Below are 18,758 nucleotides of genomic sequence, written 5' to 3'. Positions count from 1 at the left end.
GTGCTGCTTGGGAGCTGTTCTTCCACATTATTTGGTGCAAATGTGAATTTGGTGTATACTAAGGATTAGTGAGGTTATCGCCTGAGGGAAGATAAGCTGTATATCCACTCTGGTACCTTTTGAGAGTAGAACTAGAATCAGTTTAGAAGAAATGTTTGTTGTGACTTGGAGCTTGGCACAGTTAAGTCTCCTAGTTCCTCCACCTTTTAATCTCACAGGTTAAGGTCCCCAGTCCTGATGTTTAGAGTTTTAGTATGCCTGTACGTCATTTTCTAGCAAAAACAAATAAGATAAATAGATGGATGGGTTGATCAATTGATCGATTCTCCCTGACCTCAAAAACATAGCATTAATTTCAAGGTTTTTTTAGCTAGCTTGTTGAAAATTCAAGATATTAAGAAATATAGGTAGCATTCATTCTCTGTTCTTAGAAAACCATCAGAACTATTAGTGAGAAGTTTTATTTCTGATTTCCTTTTATGCATACTTTTAAATGTAAACATATGTCAATGGGTAAATTTTAACAATGTAGGAAATTAATGTCAAATTGTATGTTTTTATCAGTAATAATTCTTTTTTTAAGAGGTTGTGGACACTGATTTCTCACTTATGTGGGTGGAACCAAGAATTTCTACCGGTTTAGGTGACCCAATTTCATAACAGCTATTGCACAAGGAACGTTCTATTTTTTCTTTGAGATCTAAATGTTAGATAAAAGTACTCTTTTCTTAGGTGGTCTCAGTAGTGTTTAAATGCTTCAGGACACATCTACACTGGTAATGAGGCCGAGATGTCACAGTGCCGGGAGATGATGCATACGATGGTAACAGTGGTTTTAACCACGTGGTTAAAACTTCCAAGAATGTCCCAACCCTGGATCACAGCGCTGCTCGGTCACCAGCTTATCCACTTAAGAGACCCAGATGATTAATTTAGGGGAAGTTTAGAAGGTCAGTCCACAATGGAGGGCATTTAATTATGTTCATCCCAAAAGGTGCAAAAGTGAGGGAACGAGAGAGGCACAGGCGGGAACTAATTAATGTGCCATTTATTTTAGTATCAAGAAGAAACTTTCTACTGGGGTAGCTAAAGCTCCATGGATTCAGTACGTCCGGAGCAATCCTGTATCCCACTTTATGAGCTTGGCAGTCACCAGCAAGCAGACCTGACATGAAAATCTCCCGGTTGATTTGTGACAGTTCTTATAAAATGAGAACATAGGGATTTCTAAATTTCAAAGTAATTCCAGATGGGGGAAAAAATCATAAAATCAACTTACCACCCTTTTTATTTTGTCTTTGTGTCTTTAGCCACCTTGTAGTGATCCAGGTGCCATTTCAGCAACAGCGACATAGCTACACACTTGTGTACCACCTTTCATACCATGCATCCCCAGGTGCTTTGCAATGCAGAGAGAAGGGAGGTTTCAAAACCAGGCCCAGCTGATCAGGCACCCTTGAGCTAAATTTCCTTTGGACCTGAACTTCTCAGTTTAAAAAACAAACCCCATAACTGAATTCCCTGTTGATACACAATCTGGTAATTAAAAAAAAAAAAAAAATTTATACCTGAAATAGATTCTTATTGACTATCCTCATTTTAAGTGACTTTGCATTATACTTTGATGAGACACATCCTCAATTATAAAACAGCTAAAGGTATTCAGCATTATTATGCGTTAACCTGTAGACTATGAAACTCTTAATCTAATAGCACTTTCCTACATAAGACATTTTTTAATAGCTACAATTTCTGCAGTTCACTCATCTAATTTACTAGTAGCCTTCCATCAAAACACAGCCTCTTTAGGCTTATTTGACCAAATTTTCACATTAATTTTGTAATACAATTTGGTTGACCTATTTAAGAAATTCAAATAAGAAGCCTTAGTCCTTACTTGGGTTCTTGGGGGATGAGAAGCAATTGTGATACTTCTTTTACTCCTTTTTGAACAGAGTACATAAGCACCTCCATCCTGACAAGATGGGAGGCTTTGCCCCCTGACCACCTCTGTATAGAGAACTTAACTGTCAAAGCACAAAATAAAAACTACCTGTAATTATTCACACAGTATTATTGCTTATGCCCTGTTTCCTTTTTCTCCTCTTTTCTCCTGATATGTACCTTCTTAAAAGTGCCAATAAATGGTAAGTTCCCCCATACGTCCCATGGAGAAGGTGTGGAGGGAGTGGGGGGTGTTTCTCATCTGTAGACCCTGACAAAGCCAGCTGGCTCTGCTGCGTGTCGGCCTGCATGTTAGCTCCTGTAGAACATTCCATGTGTGGTGTGCTGGTCCACAGTATTTTGTCAAGCTTTCTGATCCTGGAGCATGCAAAGTGACTCATCACTTCCCTTTCCTTTTCCACTTTTCTTTGATTTCACCTGTCAAGTCCATTCTCATTGCTAGCTTTGTAAGCCACACCATTTTGTGCACTTTTGTTTTGCTCACAGAACATTTGTACAGACTTCATTTTCTCCATCATACAAATTAGGTGACAAATCTTCAGAAGAAATCCAAGACTGGTTTAATACCAAGCCTTGATGAAGTTTCAGACTGAAACTTCTATAAACTTAGCACCCGGAGGCTAAAGGGTTCTTACCAACCAGCTTTGTGAAAGAAATGGATCGTTTGGACTGCTTTGTCAAAAGCAAGATTTCTGCCTCATCCCTATCAGTGTTGCCAATCCCATGTAAATTTCTAAACATTTAACTTTTCTTTTTATTGCTGAGCCATTGTAGGGATTATTGCAGCTATAGGTTGAGGGGAATGCCAGCACCAGTTCTTAGCATTTTCAGTGACTTTGACATCGCCTGCTGGCTCACCCTCACTTTCTCCTTCCCTTCCTCTCCTAGACGAGACCCACACAATGGCCAGTGACACCAGCAGCTTGGTGCAGTCGCACACGTACAAGAAGCGCGAGGCGGCCGAAGTGCCCTACCAGACGGGGCAGCTGCATCCTGCCATCCGCGTAGCAGACCTGCTCCAACACATCACGCAGATGAAGTGTGCCGAGGGCTACGGCTTCAAGGAGGAATACGAGGTGAGCATGAGCTCAGCACCAGGGCCCCTCTCAGCCTTCCTGAGCATCATGCCAGGCTCTGTGCTCCCAGCTCACGCAGCCAGCCAGTGGGCCCCATGAGGGCTGCCAGAAAGAGAACAGGTATTCCAGCCATGGCTCCATTTCCATCTGGTAGGGAGATGCATTACTAGGTCGTGAGTGTGCATTAAATGCAATGAAAACAGGCGCCCACCAGGCTCTCATCCCCATTCGTGATCACTTCGTTGGCTTTTCCTGTAATTAAATATGATGTTAGATCCTGATGATTTTTGTGTAGTTAACCCAGGAAGAACCTACTCACTTAAAACAATTATAGACAACCGAAGTCATGTCATGTGGTGGAGATTAGAAGACTGGCTAGTGTCATCCTCGTGACAGCTGGGATTGTCCAGCCAGCCCATGAGCACGTGGCTGACCCAGGATCTAGTGTGACAGCATTCAGGGTATTTCCAGGAGTGGCAGTATTCTCTGATCCTGTGTAAAATGTGGGGCTCATCTCTTTCACAGCCTCTATCATTGACCAGTTCTTTTAGAAAGTCATTCAAGAACTGAAAAGAATGAATTTATTTTAAGAAGTGTGATTCAAAAAAGCCCATGCTACTTGAGTGTCTGAGTCAGGGGAGTAGGTTTCTCTTTTTACCTTGTTAAAATTAGGTCACAGTCACTAGTGAAGAAAAGGTAGCATGCTTATAGTAAAAATAGAGTAGATAGATCATCATCCCAAAGATGGAAGGGTCCCGGGTTTGATTTTCATCAAGGGTATGTACCTCTGTTGCAGGCTTGATCTCTAGCCCTGGTAAGGGCATTCGGAGGCAACCAATCAATGTATCTCTCACATCAATGTTTCTCTCTCTATCTCTCCCTCTCCTTTCCACTCTGAAATAGAAAAAAAAAAAAAAATAGGATTATATAGTTATGTGGTTTTTTTTAATCTTAGAATGTGTTTCTGGTGCCGTATCAACCTGACCAGCCCACAGTTGGAGAACATTTTGTCTGGAATGAGAGTATTTTTAAATCAGTTCCTATCATCTACATATCCTACAAGTTTCAAACTGCTTCATCTCTTCTTAGGGAGCACTTGGTACTTCATATTATGCTCCAGGAGCTGTGTTGTCTTAGATTTAACTCCATTTCCGAGCTTGCTGGCCAGGCTCCTTATAGCAGTGAGAGCCATACCACTGCAATGGCTGATCTTTTAAGTCCAGTTCTCCGCTCCAATGCAGACAAATAGACACACTTTGTCTGCTGACATGTGCATCCTTGTATGTTGCCAGTGGACCTGTGTTCAAAGACAACAAAGCCAAAGAAATGAACTCAAACCAAACCCCAAGGGTTTCATTTAAGTCCAGGAAATATTTTCAGATCAAGTACTGCATTTTAGCAACCCTGAAATTTTTATTTAGTGGCTATTTTAGTTTTACATTTAGTGATTTATAATTCAGTGAAATTGACTGCCTTTGCATATTTCCTCATGCACTTTTAAAAGCTAGCTTAGGAATTAATGGGATTAAGAGTAAGACTTCCAAAAGCATTAATATCTTATGAAAGACAAAATTAGGTTATTGAGAAAATATAAGCCTAATGAATAGAAGTGATGTCTGAGTTCTATCCAATATTCTGAATGCAAATATTACTCAAATGTTTATTAAAGATATTAATGTCAAAGAGATTAGTTATAGGCTCAAATAATAATTCATAAAGTAACCTGATAATTTTTCATGGACTATTTAAAAAATACCTACCTTTTCACTTCCTATAACACACTATAGGTGATACATATTTGAAAGTGTGCAAAAACATATTTTCTATTCAGATATCCTGCAGAAATATGATTTGTAAGTGCCAACAATGATACTCATTTTAAGCATATTATAATTCATGATTCACTGAGTAGTTGTACTTTGAAATAAGATGCTTTACTAATTAATTACATTTTAAATACCCTTTTTCTCATTCTAGCTAGCCAGTAGATCAGAAAGGACTGCTTAAAAATAATATGGGCAAGAGTACCAAATCATCACATTAAAAATCTTAAATTTACTTAATGTTACATATCAGTCATATCTCCATAAAGCTGCGGACAGAAGTAAATGCTTAAACACCAAAACCATTTTAAAACAAAGGAAAAGGAAAGAAGGAAAATGTGTGTGTGGGGGGGGGGGGAGAACATATGCTAGAGAGGAAAGCAGGAACAAATAAGAAGGTGCTATTGGGAGAAATATGAAATGGAATATTCTGTTAAGAAGAATCCTAGCACTGAGTGATTTTCAGATGATTAAATGCCCCTCCTGGGGGTCAGGGGAGGACAAGGTGCTGATGTTGGCAGGAAGAACCTGGTGAGACAGAGTAAGTGGGACATATGATGGATGCTGATGGGTAGGAAAAACTGCAGTGGCTGCACAGAGACAGGGATGCCTGCTAAGCTATGTCTCACCTCAAGCCTGAAGTCCTACCTTTGTCATCCTTGCCTGCATGTGTCACTGAATCACATGACCAGGTCTTCTCTAGAGGCACAGCCAGGCTGATGGGAATTAAAGGAGCTGTCCAGGCTGTATTTATTGTGCTCTACATTCTCTAATCTTAGGGAATATTATCCTAGGATGAATCTAGAAGCCCTCAGGCTATTACTTCTTATATTTATTTAGCTTTAGAACTCTAACCAGAGGTACCTCTTTGAATGGTGCAGTGAAGTGTACATCTTCCCTTTAACATGTCCTAGGAGTCAGGAGTGTTGTGCGGCCTGGCTTAGTGTGATTCCCTCAGGGAAAATACTGAGAGGCCATAGTGTGGGTCTGGGCTCTGGCTCCAGACTGCCTGTATCGCAACTCAACTACTAGCTGTGTTACCTTGAGGAAGTTGTCTAACCTCCCTGTGCCTCAATTTTCTCATCCTTAAAATAAAGTAACTATGGTATCAACCTCATAAGGTTGTATGAGGATTAACCCACTTAATATATCATGACATTCAGTTGAAGTCTTAGCTAGTAAAAGTAGGACAAAAGTAGGTTTAAAAATGTTCATCTGGAAAACAGTACATTAATAAATAAGAATACAAGAATAAACTGTTTTTGCATATTTACAACTGTAAACCTACTTTTGCCCTACCCTGTATAAGATTCAAAAGCAGAAGTTCACACAGTGTCCTTTATAGAGGAACTGTGACACACTGTGGTTCAGTACACATCTGTCATCTCTTGTGTTCGGCACTCTGAGGATACAGTGAGCCAGTCACTTTATGGAAAGGGCTCAGTACATTTTCACTTTAGCTATAGAGCTAAATAATTTCCCTTCTATTTATCATATATCATCAAAAGCTCCCATTAAAAAGTAACTTACATAAATAGGTAGGTTCGATTATGTGAATAAAGTTTGAGAGTTGAGAAAATAAGTATTTTTAAATCTATGCTATCACATGTAATTGCTAAAATAGTATTTTCTGTTAGGAAAGTCCTAAGGAATGTTATAACTGGAGATCATGGAATACTCTTTTCAGAAAGAAAGGTCCTACTGATGTTTGTGGCAAGGCAGGGTTTAGGAGAAAGTTTAATTTAATAAATTGCACTTAATTTACAATAGAACACTGAACAGATGCTGTGAATCTGACACTGCTGGGTACTGGGTGCCTACCCTCCAGAAGCTCACTCTGCAGGAGAAAGCAGCCACATAGCGAATGCAGTGGTTTAAGCCTCACAAAAGAGACTTGCAGTGGTGCCTTTAAGGCCACTGGGGACATCTGAGCCAGTCTGGGGTGCAGCTCTGAGTTAGAATGACCTTTTCTTTAAAGGGTGAGTGGGAGTTGGCAAGGAGAAGGTAAAAAGAGAGCAGATCTCAAGAATACACAAAGTAGAACAGGGCGCACTGAGAAACAGGCCTGAATCCTAAGGGAGACTGCTCTGTACAGGAGTCAGGAATCCAATTATGAAGGACACTTGTGTCATAGTGGAGAGCTTGGACTTGGACATTATTCTGGAAGCATGGGAAAAGAAGAAAGACACAGATAATGTGAGTTTCATTCCTGTACTTGAACGAAGATCTATTTAGTACACACAGCTTAATTCTTAAATATTATCTGCACAGGGCACACAGGAGTTGATTGAAAGATAATAAGCAACACCCAAAAAAGAAAAGGGAGAGGAAAATATATCATGGAGAAAGCATAAGAACTACATCTCTCTGCCCCTGTTTAGAAATGCTATGGCATGTTTGGCTTGGACACTTGTTGAAGCTATGAATTACTTCAGCACTCGAGCATGCGTGGGGATAAATGTCAAGAGAGTCCCCAGTTGCTACTGTGACTCAGAGTAATCATCCAGTTGGTCTTCCTGATTTTCTTCAACCCATGTACATTAGGAAAACCAGCCATCTAGATTGTAAATAGTTTTGAAACAGTGACTTTTTCTCTGCTGACAGTGATTCAACCAATTCATCTTTATCTTTTCCAAGACAGACATGTCTGAAAATTGGCCTAAACACGAGAAGGATTTATTACTGTTCAAGTAGGCAACAGAAGTGTGTCCATACAAAAGGGAAAACATGTGGTGGGGATGAGACGGCACGGTGCTCTGTGCAAATTTTGTATTTGATTTTGTTCTAACAAGATCGTCGTCTGGCACGTCTCACTAGGGAAATGCAATAATTTGATTCAAAAGAAACTCAGACATGAATCACAATAGCAAAGTAAACAGGTTGAATTGAACAGAAAATGGCATATTGTCTGTGGAGGGTGGATGGGGATCTCTGGAGAAAGACGGAGGGGAAAGGGCAAGTTTATCTGCTTTGCTATGAAAGAGGAGCGGGTTCTTTTTCCCAACAAGTAGAGTGGTGTGTGCTAACCCCTTGGGAAAGTCTGTAGGTTTTCAAAGAATGAAAAAACGGAGGTAGCTGCTCTGAAGGGAAGCAGTGAGGACTGAGCTGTCGTGCACCTACAGACTTCTGGGCCTGTAAGACCTGGGGTCAAGAGGGTGATAGGCCCCAGGATACAGCAGCAGCTACACCCTGCCCCCACCAGGCAGTCCTAGGCATGGCAACCTGTGCCCTCCATTGCTCTCTGCCCCTGCAGCATTCCAACTGCTGAGCCCCACATGCCACTTCCTGGTGGCCCTGAAGGGCTGGAGAGTGAGTTTCTCCCCATCTCTGGTCCCCAAAAGGCCTTTGGTCCTCGGTTTTGTTTTGTTTTTAACTCATCCTCCATCTCTGGGGATCTAAGCAGAAAAAGATCAACCTTCAGTATGAAAACAGTCATGTGTTTCTGAAAGAGTACATTTTTCTCTTATTGTAAAATTAAGAGAAAGGAAGGATAGCAATGTAATTAAAACTGCTCCTAGATAGGGCAGCCTGAAAAACACAAATGGCACTACATCCATACCTATAATACAATTTAATGTATAAATTAGGCACATTAAGAGATTAACAATAGTAGCTAATCATAAAATAGAACCATTAACAATATAATAGAAATTATATGAGTGGCTCTGGGACCATTATTAAGCAAAATTAGGGTAACTTGAACACAAGCACTCAGATGCACATAGTCAGTACGATAACTAAGGGCCACTAAGTGACCAATGAGAGGGAAGCATACACAGTGGAGACACTGTCCCAGGCGGGATGGAGCGGGAATGCGCTCGATTGCATCACATCGTAGAATGACATTCCATTTAAAACTTTTGTTTATTTCTGTCATCTTCCCTTTCATATTTATGGACCATGGTTAGCCACAGGTAACAAACTGGAAAGTGAAACCATGGGTAAGGGAAGGACTAGTATGTATTTGACAAAGCTGTGACAGGTTAACAAGGACTTAGCCTTAAAACATCTCACTCACTTAGCCTAGGCCGGTTTGGCTCAGTGGATGGAGCATCGGCCTGCAGACTGAAGGGTCCTGGGTTCAATTCTGGTCAGGGGCATGTGCCTTGGTTGCGGGCACATCCCCAGTGGGGGGGTGTGCAGGAGGCGGCTGATCGATGATTCTCTCTCATTGATATTTCTAACTCTCTATCCCTCTCTCTTCCTCTCTGTGAAAAATTGATAATTTTTTTTTTTTAAATCTCACTTGTCCTCCAAAATCTGTTTTATATTTACTTGCCTCCCAGGCAAGCCAAAGAAGCCATCAAAAAAATCCTGAAAGCCACCCCCTCTCTGTGGAGATTGTGGTTACAATTGCCCGTTCAGATGCCCTTTGACTGGGCAGGCCCTTGACTGGGAAGACATGGCCCCATGTCAGATGGGCGGACAGCAGAACCAGAGGAGAGGTGCCAGGTGCCTTGTCTCTCCCCTGGGGGAGGTTATTGGCAGAGGGAGAGTGGCATGTACCTTTGGAAAAAATGTTCAGAGCGGAGCATATCGGCCCCTTTGTTGAGTTTCGAAAACAGAGAGAGGGCAGGTGGAATAATAGGTCCTGTGTGTTACTCAGCTGATAGAACCGTGGCCTGACACAGCTGGTTCCCTGCGTCCGCGCAGCCAGGGGTGGAGGCACCGGCCTTGCTCACCTCCAGCCCACACACTCTTCAGATGTGCTTTTCAGTTCCTATTTCATGTTCTCGGGCACCAGCTGAGTCAATCAATTGCCACAATCAGTGCAGGTTATTTTCCATCCCACAGGAAACAACACAAACAAAGCCACTGAAAGCTAAGGACGGAGTGGGGAGTGTTTGGCAGGCACTGTGAGCGCATTAAGAATCACACAGCTGCGCCTCCAGTGGCTGCAGCAGCCAAGTGAGTTTTGATATGTTTTTTCCTATAATTATGATGGTGATGCAGAGCCAGGCCTATAACGAAATGACAAAAAAAAAACTTCTATCTGAAATTTGAGGTTGCTTCAAGCTCTCTGGGGCAAGTCAAGTGTATGTGTTTAGGCTCACTTTCTCGTAGATAAGCGTTTCTGCATGTTTTTAAATAGTGCAGTAGAGAGGGTGGATTATACCATGAATACCTGGTTTGTTTATTTTCTAACCGATAATTATAAAAGTGTCTTATTTGTTGCCTGCTGTACTTTGTCATGGTAGCTTTCAAGACCTCTTAGGTGTTAGTTGATTGTTTTAAATATAGTTTTCTCTTGCCTGTGCCTCTGGTAATATCATGTGTAAGCATAAGCTTCAGAAAATTCGATTAAAGCCGAAACCGGTTTGGCTCAGTGGATAGAGCGTCGACCTGCGGACTGAAGGGTCCCGGGTTCGATTCCGGTCAAGGGCATGTACCTTGGTTGCGGGCACATCCCCGGTGGGGGTTGTGCAGGAGGCAGCTGATCGATGATTCTCTCTCATCGGTGTTTCTAATTCTCTATCCCTCTCTCTTCCTCTCTGTAAAAAATCAATAAAATAAATTAAAAAAAAAAAGAAAATTCGATTAAAAATTGTTATTTCCTATGACTGTCTATCCTCCCTCTGATGATAGTTCACGATGGTAGACATTTCCCGGTTTGTTTGAGGCACTTCTAGTCAGATGCCTGGCTTTTATTTATTTTTTTTTAATATATTTTATTTATCTTTCACAGAGAAGAAGGGAGAGGGCTAGAGAGTTAGAAACATCGATGAGAGAAAAACATTGATCAGCTGCCTCCTGCATCCTCCTACTGGGGATGTGCCCGCAACCAAGGCACATGCGGTTGACCTGACTTGAACCTGGGACCCTTACAGCCGATGCTCTATCCACTGAGCCAAAGCTGCCTGGCTTTTATTTTGAAGTTGGGTACTAGAATGTTTTTCCGCCCTGGAGACTTAACCACTTTTCTCACTTGTTAACATGCTTTCAGTGTCAGATGCCATTGGTCACAGGACCCAGCCCACAAGGGACTGTAAATGCACCGATGTCCTAGCACCTGCTGACCTCAGGAATATGTGGTACCACTTGAATGGTGTCACCTCCCACTGACTTGGTCTAGCGAGTTCCAGCACAGTTGTCACTGCCCCTCCCTCTCCCTCACCTCCATCAGCAGGTCACAAGTCCTGACTGCTTTTTCTGCCCACAGTTTTTAGTTCCATCCCTTCCTCTCAGTTCCCCGGCCCTGGCCCTCATCTCTGGCCTGCACCATGGTAAGAGTCTCCTAACTTGCTTCTTGACATTCAGTTTTCCTCTTCAAATTGGTCCTCCACTCTGCTACCAATTTTCTTCGTAAAACATAGACGTTTCATCACGTTTGAGTAAGGCTCAAATAGCTGCCGTGAGTTCTTTTCAGAAATAAAGACTCCGGTGGATGGCATGCTCAGCCCTCCATGATGTGACCTCAGCCTGTATCCCAGGCTTTCATTTTAATCACAGATACTTTCCACCAGGCACCTTATGGTCTGGCTCTTCTCGGTGGCTTGCCATCTCTCACACTCCTAACACCTTCTTGTCTCAGAGCTGTGCTTCGGGTTGTGGCTCTGCCTAGGGTGACTTCTGGCTCCTTCTGCACTCGCCAAGTCCTTTCAGATCCAACTCATACATCACCTCCTCCTGATACTTCCCCTGACCTCCCAACCAGGGACAACCATTCCCTTCACAGTCTCATGACACTGTGTTTGAATAACATAGCAGGCAGCACATCAATTGATAATGCAGTGAACATTATATTCATTGATAATGCAGTGGGCAATGTATTTATATTATACGGTAGTAGGCAGTATATTAACATATACAGTAAGATATGTATTAATTTATTGATTTATTCCATATATATTTGACAAACACTATTAAGTTACTTTATATTTGCTGAATTGATTTCTATGTGTTTGAAATAGAAATAAAATTAAAAATATACTCCTAGAAATAGAAATGAAATTAAAAATAGATAAAACCATTAAAAACATATGCTCAGATGATACAAGTCATCACATAGGATCAAATTAGTTAATGGCATTTGACCAAGAAAAAAAAAACTGTGCTGACCAACTTGAACCTTAGCAATATTGATCATTTGAAAATAGCAAACATGCCTGCAGTCATGACTCAGTGGTTGAGCATCGGCCTATGAACCAGGAGGTTCACAGTTCTTTTCCCTGTTAGGGTACATGCTCAGGTTGCTGGCTTTGCTCTCTCATCATTGATGTTTCTATCTCTCTCTTCTTCTCTCTTCCTCTCTGAAATCAATAAAAATATATTTTAAAAAACAAAAATAAGAATAGCAAGCATGGACATGATTCTTTGATTATTTTACCCATTGAATGCCAACCAAATGTTTAAACATTTTAGGATAAACATTTGTAATCCATGTTTGTTTTAAATTTCTTATGTAACCACTAATAAAAGTAATAATAAATTATCCAGGTGAAACTCCAGTGCGTTTCATAACATGACTATTCCAAGAGAGAAATTATAGTGTATCTTCATACACAGTTTCTAAGCTCATAAACGTAATTTATCTTATCATAGACGTGTTTTAGTGGGAACAAGGTGTTGAGGAGTAAACTTTTCATGCTCTTGCTTGTCTTCTGGAATTTTGATGATGATGTTGGTAGTACCTATCTTTGTCTAACATCTAATGTGTCAGCACTGTACAAAGGTAAACACACACAGATGTATTTCTAACCTCAAGGCTATTATAATACATTATTATACCCATTTTACGGATGAGGAAATTACTCAGAACTTAGGTAACTTGCCCAGCTATTCTGCTATGGTGTGATAGACTTTTTCCCATAATCTGTTGACTCTAAAGTTCATGTTCTCTCCGACACATGTTTATATCCACAAGCAACACCGCAGGGATATGAACCTATGGAAATTAACCTTGGGAGTTTCATTTGACTTGTGGTTCCATTGCAAGAGTGTTATTTTTCCTCTGTGTGGTTTTGTTCGCTTTGAAGTGCTCTGTCCTTTGGCAGAAGACCCATCCAGCCCTGGAGCCCCCGTTGACAGTGCCAACTCTGGTGTTTTAACATCTCCGCAGCAGCAGATGCTGCCCATTAACATCGCTCAGTCCCAGCTCTGAAAGCGAGGTCACTCCAGCATTGCTCCTCTCCTGCTCGGGTTTTTCATTGTCAAGAGTTGCAGGAAAATCATTCTGTGGATATCCTTCAGCCTGTTTCATCAAAACCCACCAGGAGCTAAAATCAAGCTACAGGTCTTGAGAGCATGGATTCTACATGCCACCTCCCTGGATTATTATTGCCAATCAACCCAGTACAGGGAGGAAGGGAGAAGGGAGGGAGAAAACTGGATGTGTAAATTTGAGTTGTGTGTGAAATCCAGAGTTTTCTAAAAAGATCCTCTCTGGAAGATGTTGACTCTTTATTGAGTGAGATCATGCAACATGATGGTGACTGTTAAGCTACCTGGACCTCTGTTATATGTGATAACAGCATATTCTCTCTTAATTGGATCACGTTAACTGGATTCCTAATCTCCAGGCAGGACCCAAGATAATACCTTTAATAACGATACAAAAAAAAAAAAAATAGCCAGTTGAAAAGTCTGTTATTTTTTCCAAATAATAGTGTGTGTGGTAGAAAGGACAATAGATTACTCAGAAGACTTGTATCCCATGTCTCAGACCTGTGATGTTGCTGAAGAATCTCTGCTGAGACCCTAACACTGGACCCTTGAGCAAATCACTGTCAGCTGTGAAGGCCAAGCGCTCACTGAGTGTCTCTGATAGCATGGTGCCGCTGCCTCAGTGGGGCTGCCACCTCAGCGGGGCCAGACTTCCTGTTTGATTGACACATTTCCATGGATGGGAGGTTTTCCAGTGGGTGGCTGTCATTGCCGACCGCTGGGTAGAGTGTCGTCACCTAGGATCCTCGGGCTGTTCTCTGGCCTTTCCTCTTGCACTTTTGAGTTCATTCAGCATTTCTCAATGAGGTGGTTTCTATCCTGATAATGCCCTTTTTATCTTTTCCTCCTCTCTCTTCCCCCATTCCCTTTACCTTTCTCATGTCTAACCCCCACCCCATCTCCAAACACTGGGAACTCTGGAGTTGAGAGGGTATGGTGATGATATTAATACATATTTGTAACAAGCCTTCAAGTGTCTGAAATGTGTTTATGATCATAGTTGCATTATATTTCTAATCCCCACTATCCTAGTTTTTAAGGACCATGAATAATAAGAAATATATGCACTAAATGTTTCAAACTAATTTATTTCATATTTTATATTACACTAGAGGTCCATTGCAGGAAGATTCCTACAATAGCGCTTTCTGCTGCAGCCGCCTCCCCCCCTGTTTCCCTCCCGCCTCCCCGCCTGCTTTCCTCCCTTCTCCACAGGCCTGCCTGCTTCTCTTCCTTCTCCTCAGCCTGCCTGCTTCCCTCCCTTCTCCCTGCCTGCTTCCCTCCCTTCTCCCCACAATGGTGCTTGCTTCTCTGCAGCTTCGCTCTCTTCTGCAGCCAGAGCTTTGCTTCCTTCTACGGGCAAGCGCTGTCTTCAATCTTCGCTCTGGCCTAGACATCAAATTAACTACCATCTTGGTTGGGTTAATTTGCATACTCACCCTGATTGGCTGGTTGTCATGGTTTGTGGGCGTAGCAAAGGTAGTCAATTTGCATGTTTCTTTTTTATTAGATAGGATAAATTGTCACATGTATTATTCAAACAAAAATAATATTTAATCACAACCCATATTCTTTGGACCTATCATATCACTGAAAAGAAAGAGAATATGCTAACTTTTTCTATTGCATCTTCTGAAATAAAAGTATTTTTAAATCCATGATGGAATTCATCCATATTACTCAATATCTTATAAATTTAAAAAAAACTTCTTCATTCCCTTTATATTCTATTGTTGCCCATTAGGGACTCATGGAAAACCTTTTTATCTGTTTACTTCAGGGAAACTATATAAGAGATACTGAATAATTATGCACTCAGTGTTAATTATAAAAACACAGCATATGTTTTTATATGTATTGTATTTTTTGTGCTTTAGGTAATTATGCATTTTAATTCCTTGCCAATTTTATGGCCAAAATATTTTAGTTGGCTGATTACTAAGTGTACTTATGAAGAGAATATGTTATAAATTCAATTAACATAATTTGTCTGCCTAAAGAGAGCTTGCTTTTATTTTTTTTCTCTATCTTTTTAAATATTTATTTTTATTAATTTCAGAGAGGAGAAAAGAGGGAGAGAGAGAGATGGAAACCTAAATGATAAGAGAGAATCATTGATCGGTTGGCTCCTACTCACCCAACACTGGGGATTGAGCCCCCATGTAACTCAGGCATGCCCTGACCAGGAATGGAACTGTGACCTCCTGGTTCATAGGTCAATGCTTAATCACCGAGCCACACCAGCCAGGCTTTTTCTCTATTTTAATAATGAGAAACAATCGTCAGGATAGAGGGTAACAAAATATGTTTTTTAAGGTTTGCAAGTCCTGATCTATTGTTGTTTTCCTTTAAAAGCAATAGAAATTTGAAAATTTTAAGCAAACTATGAAGAAAAAGATAAAAATCACCCATACACCTGTTGTCAACTTTTATTAAATTTCCGTCCAATATTTTTATGCATTGGACTGTTAATATAAATAGTTTTATATCTTGTTTTCCCATTTAATATTATATCACGGGTGTTTCTTATGTCTTTGCCATGAACACTGCTACAAATAATTCTTTGGATTTACCTTCATTATTTTGTATGGATGGATTTCAAGAGGGGGAATTAATGGTTCAGAATGTATCAAGTGTTTAAGATCCTTTATGCATATTGACAACTTGCTTTCTGGAAAGGGACCAATTCATATTCACCATCAGCGCCCTTGATGAGCACCCTTAACACTGGCACCAAAATCAGCATTCATTTTTTTTTTAGTCTTTGCCAGTTTTATAGGCAAAAAAAAACAAAGTATCTCGTCATTGTTCCATTTGCAACTAGACAGTCTTCATATGTTTACTAGCCATGGGAAATGTTTCTTATGTGCTTTGCCTCTTGTTTATTTTTCATGAGGGTGTTAATGTCTCTGATTGGCTTGGATGGCCTCTTCCATGGGCCTATCTTGCTCTTCTTTAAAAATGTGTTGGCTGTCCTTAGGCTTCGTGCTGCCATAATTTTTAAAAATCCGTGCACGTGGAAAGTGTGGACATCCTGGACAGTCAGCTTCATGAAAAACTGGGTAATTTTGTTTGGAATTTCATAGGCCCCATTTATAAAACTTGGGAGAAAAACTTGGGTAACCCTGGATCTTCCTATTCGTTCATAGTTTCTGCTTCCATTTATTTGGTTCTTCTTTTATATTTTTCAATAAAGTTTCAAAATGTCCTCCATAAAACCTTACACATCTTTTAGTTATGTGTACTTTTTTGATATGGTGATAGTATATTTTAAAGTTACATTTTCTTTTTATTACAAGGATATAGAGTACATATACACAAACATTCGCTATTGCCTTTTATATGTTGCTCCTTTGTCCAGAACCAATTTTTCAGCGATCTTTATTACAATCATTTATCTGTAGATTTTCCTGGTGTTTGCTATGGAGAAACCATGTTTTCATCCTGGTTGTCACATAGTTGCAGTGGTGGCAGGCTTATCACAATGGTGGCCATGCTTTCCTTGCAACGTGGACCTCTACTACCCTTTGCTGTTGAGACTGATGACAGTTGTCACTCTCGGCCACCATTCTCCCATTATTGGACACACTTTCTGCAGAAGCCTGGTATTGTATGTCTCTAACCCAGTAGCAGACTGCTTACCTCTGCCCTTGCCCTCCAGTTTTGCTCTTTGCATTTCCACATAGGATGTGCATGTAAAATGGAATGAACATTCCTATCTACGTTCCCTTTGCTACGTGGATCTCTCTAGTCTTGATCATAAATATGAGTCCCTTGGTAGTTTGATTTTCCTCTCTGAATTGTAATTGTTTTTAAAAATGGAATTCTGTGTTCCAGTGCTCATTTACCTCTTCTTTCATCAGTCATCTCCCTCTCTCTCACCACTGCTCCGAAGCCTGGACTTCAGCGAGGCTCACATATCACCCATTGCAGCTCCCTTTTTTTCTTCTGTTCTTTCCACTGATGAGCCTTTGGATCTTTGTCTAAAAGCTCTAATTTTTAAACAAGATTGTCCCAGTGAGAACATCTTACCCGTGTGGATGGTTGGAGGGTATCAGTGGTGATAGTTAATATATAAATGGGTCTTTGATAAGTAGTACTTACTATTCAAGGCTGCCTGTATTCAGAAACAATGCCACTTGTACTGTAAGTGTGATGGACAGAAAGTAAGAAATGGAGCTGGCTGAACAGTTTAAAACCGAGGGGAAAGCACTTTGCTGAGAAGCCCGTTTGCCCATTTTCTCTGCCCTTCAGAAATTCCTCTGAATGTGAATTCTGTCAGCAGGCCATCCTGGAATGTTTCCCGTTTAGTCCTCAGCACTTTGACAGCGGGTGGCAGCTGACCCGCTCCCAGTGTGCTCTAAACCTTGTCACTACACTCGGTCATCGGGTGGCACTGGCGGATGGAGCTGGCTGGCATGACTCATTGTTATGCTGCTCCGTGCTTTATTAGTGGGGAGTAAATCTTTCATGGAGTCTTTAGTGGTTATGCTTTGTTTAGGGTCTTGATGTCCAATTTCCTTGTCCAACATCTTGTTTATAGGTTGGCACAGATCTCATTAATATTATTGACCCCTTCACCACTTTAAAGAGCATTGGCAAGATTACAGAACATGGGATTTGATCTACTTTGCCCTATCTGAAAATTTTCATGTATGTTTTTTAGTTCTAGCCATGATTACTGCATTGGTCAGATAACTTTAATGCTTTTTTTTTTAATACCAATATGTGACATCAGTGTTCCCATCAAATAAATAAATGGTTCTTCATAATTGCTTTTCTGATGCTTTCCCCCTGTGACTCTTTCCAATAGCTTTCCCTCCAAAATTGTCCGAGTAGTGGCTGTCATGATTCTTATGAACTGACAATTATGTCAAAACAATTTAATCAGTGCTTGAGCTGCACTGGCATTGCTCTTGGAAGACTATTTTTCAGAATGACATCCCTGTAAGCATTTGTTAAATAATTATACCTCTAAACACTTTCCCCACACGAACCCTCAGAAGTACTGTTGGACGTTTCTAGCCTTGGGGACAAAGCCTGTTCACCACTGTAAGTGCCAGAACACCCTATTCAGGAAAGAAATATTTTAGTGAAGGTGAATAAGAATCAGAATTATCTGTCCTTAGAAACATTCCTGCATTGTCATTGTTAAAAGCTCGCATACATAATTATTCAAGGAAGAGCTCCCTGGTATGTTGACTGACATCAGACGCCATTCCAACATCGCATGTTGAGGGATGACTGGTGGGATCACCCTTAACTTATGGGACGTATGTGATTATCCTTCAGCCCGTAGTCATTGTTTCTTCTGCAACTTGACACTGGTAGGTGCTGTCAGAGAGTGACTGCATAAAAAATTAGTACAAGATTTTAAGTTTGTGATTAAATGGATAATAAAAAATGAAAGAATCCTCTTTCAGATATATCCTTTTGATTTATGAGAGGCTAATGGTGAAAAGCTTCACTGGTACTGAGAGAATCTCTTGTGTTGAGACCTTTGCAGAAAAACAAATACAAGAGCAGATATAATAAGTAAAGGAGTTGTTCTGTTTTTCAGGTGAGATGATTTGGGCAAAATGTCTTAAAATCTCAAAAGACATTTGAAAAGAGGACCTTGTTACTTCTGTTCGGGCCCTTTATCACCCAAGTCTCTCATTCAAATCAAGTTTGCTATGATGGTTACTAAACGCAAGTCATAACCATTAAAAAAGAGATATTCCCTTGGGCC

The 18,758-nt window shown here is 40.7% G+C and overlaps 1 protein-coding gene across 12 annotated transcripts in view; it reads left to right on the top strand.

The window, feature by feature from the left end:
• PTPRM (protein tyrosine phosphatase receptor type M) overlaps positions 1–18,758 on the top strand; it is a 608,093-nt gene that overhangs the window by 491,176 nt on the left and 98,159 nt on the right. For 6 of the 12 annotated variants that reach the window (XM_036417769.2, XM_045574742.1, XM_045574741.1 and 3 more), the window contains 2 exons: positions 2,136–2,147; positions 2,854–3,041. In XM_036417769.2, coding sequence (XP_036273662.1) covers positions 2,136–2,147; positions 2,854–3,041 — 200 coding nt within the window. The remainder of the gene's footprint in view (positions 1–2,135; positions 2,148–2,853; positions 3,042–18,758) is intronic. The other 6 variants (XM_045574745.1, XM_036417770.2, XM_045574743.1 and 3 more) reach the window with 1 other exon arrangement.

This window comes from Pipistrellus kuhlii, unplaced genomic scaffold (genome assembly GCF_014108245.1).
Source record: "Pipistrellus kuhlii isolate mPipKuh1 unplaced genomic scaffold, mPipKuh1.p scaffold_m20_p_6, whole genome shotgun sequence".
Taxonomy (NCBI): domain Eukaryota; kingdom Metazoa; phylum Chordata; class Mammalia; order Chiroptera; family Vespertilionidae; genus Pipistrellus; species Pipistrellus kuhlii.
The sequence above is the reverse complement of the archived record's forward strand: the minus strand, read 5'-3'. Positions and strand labels throughout refer to the sequence as shown.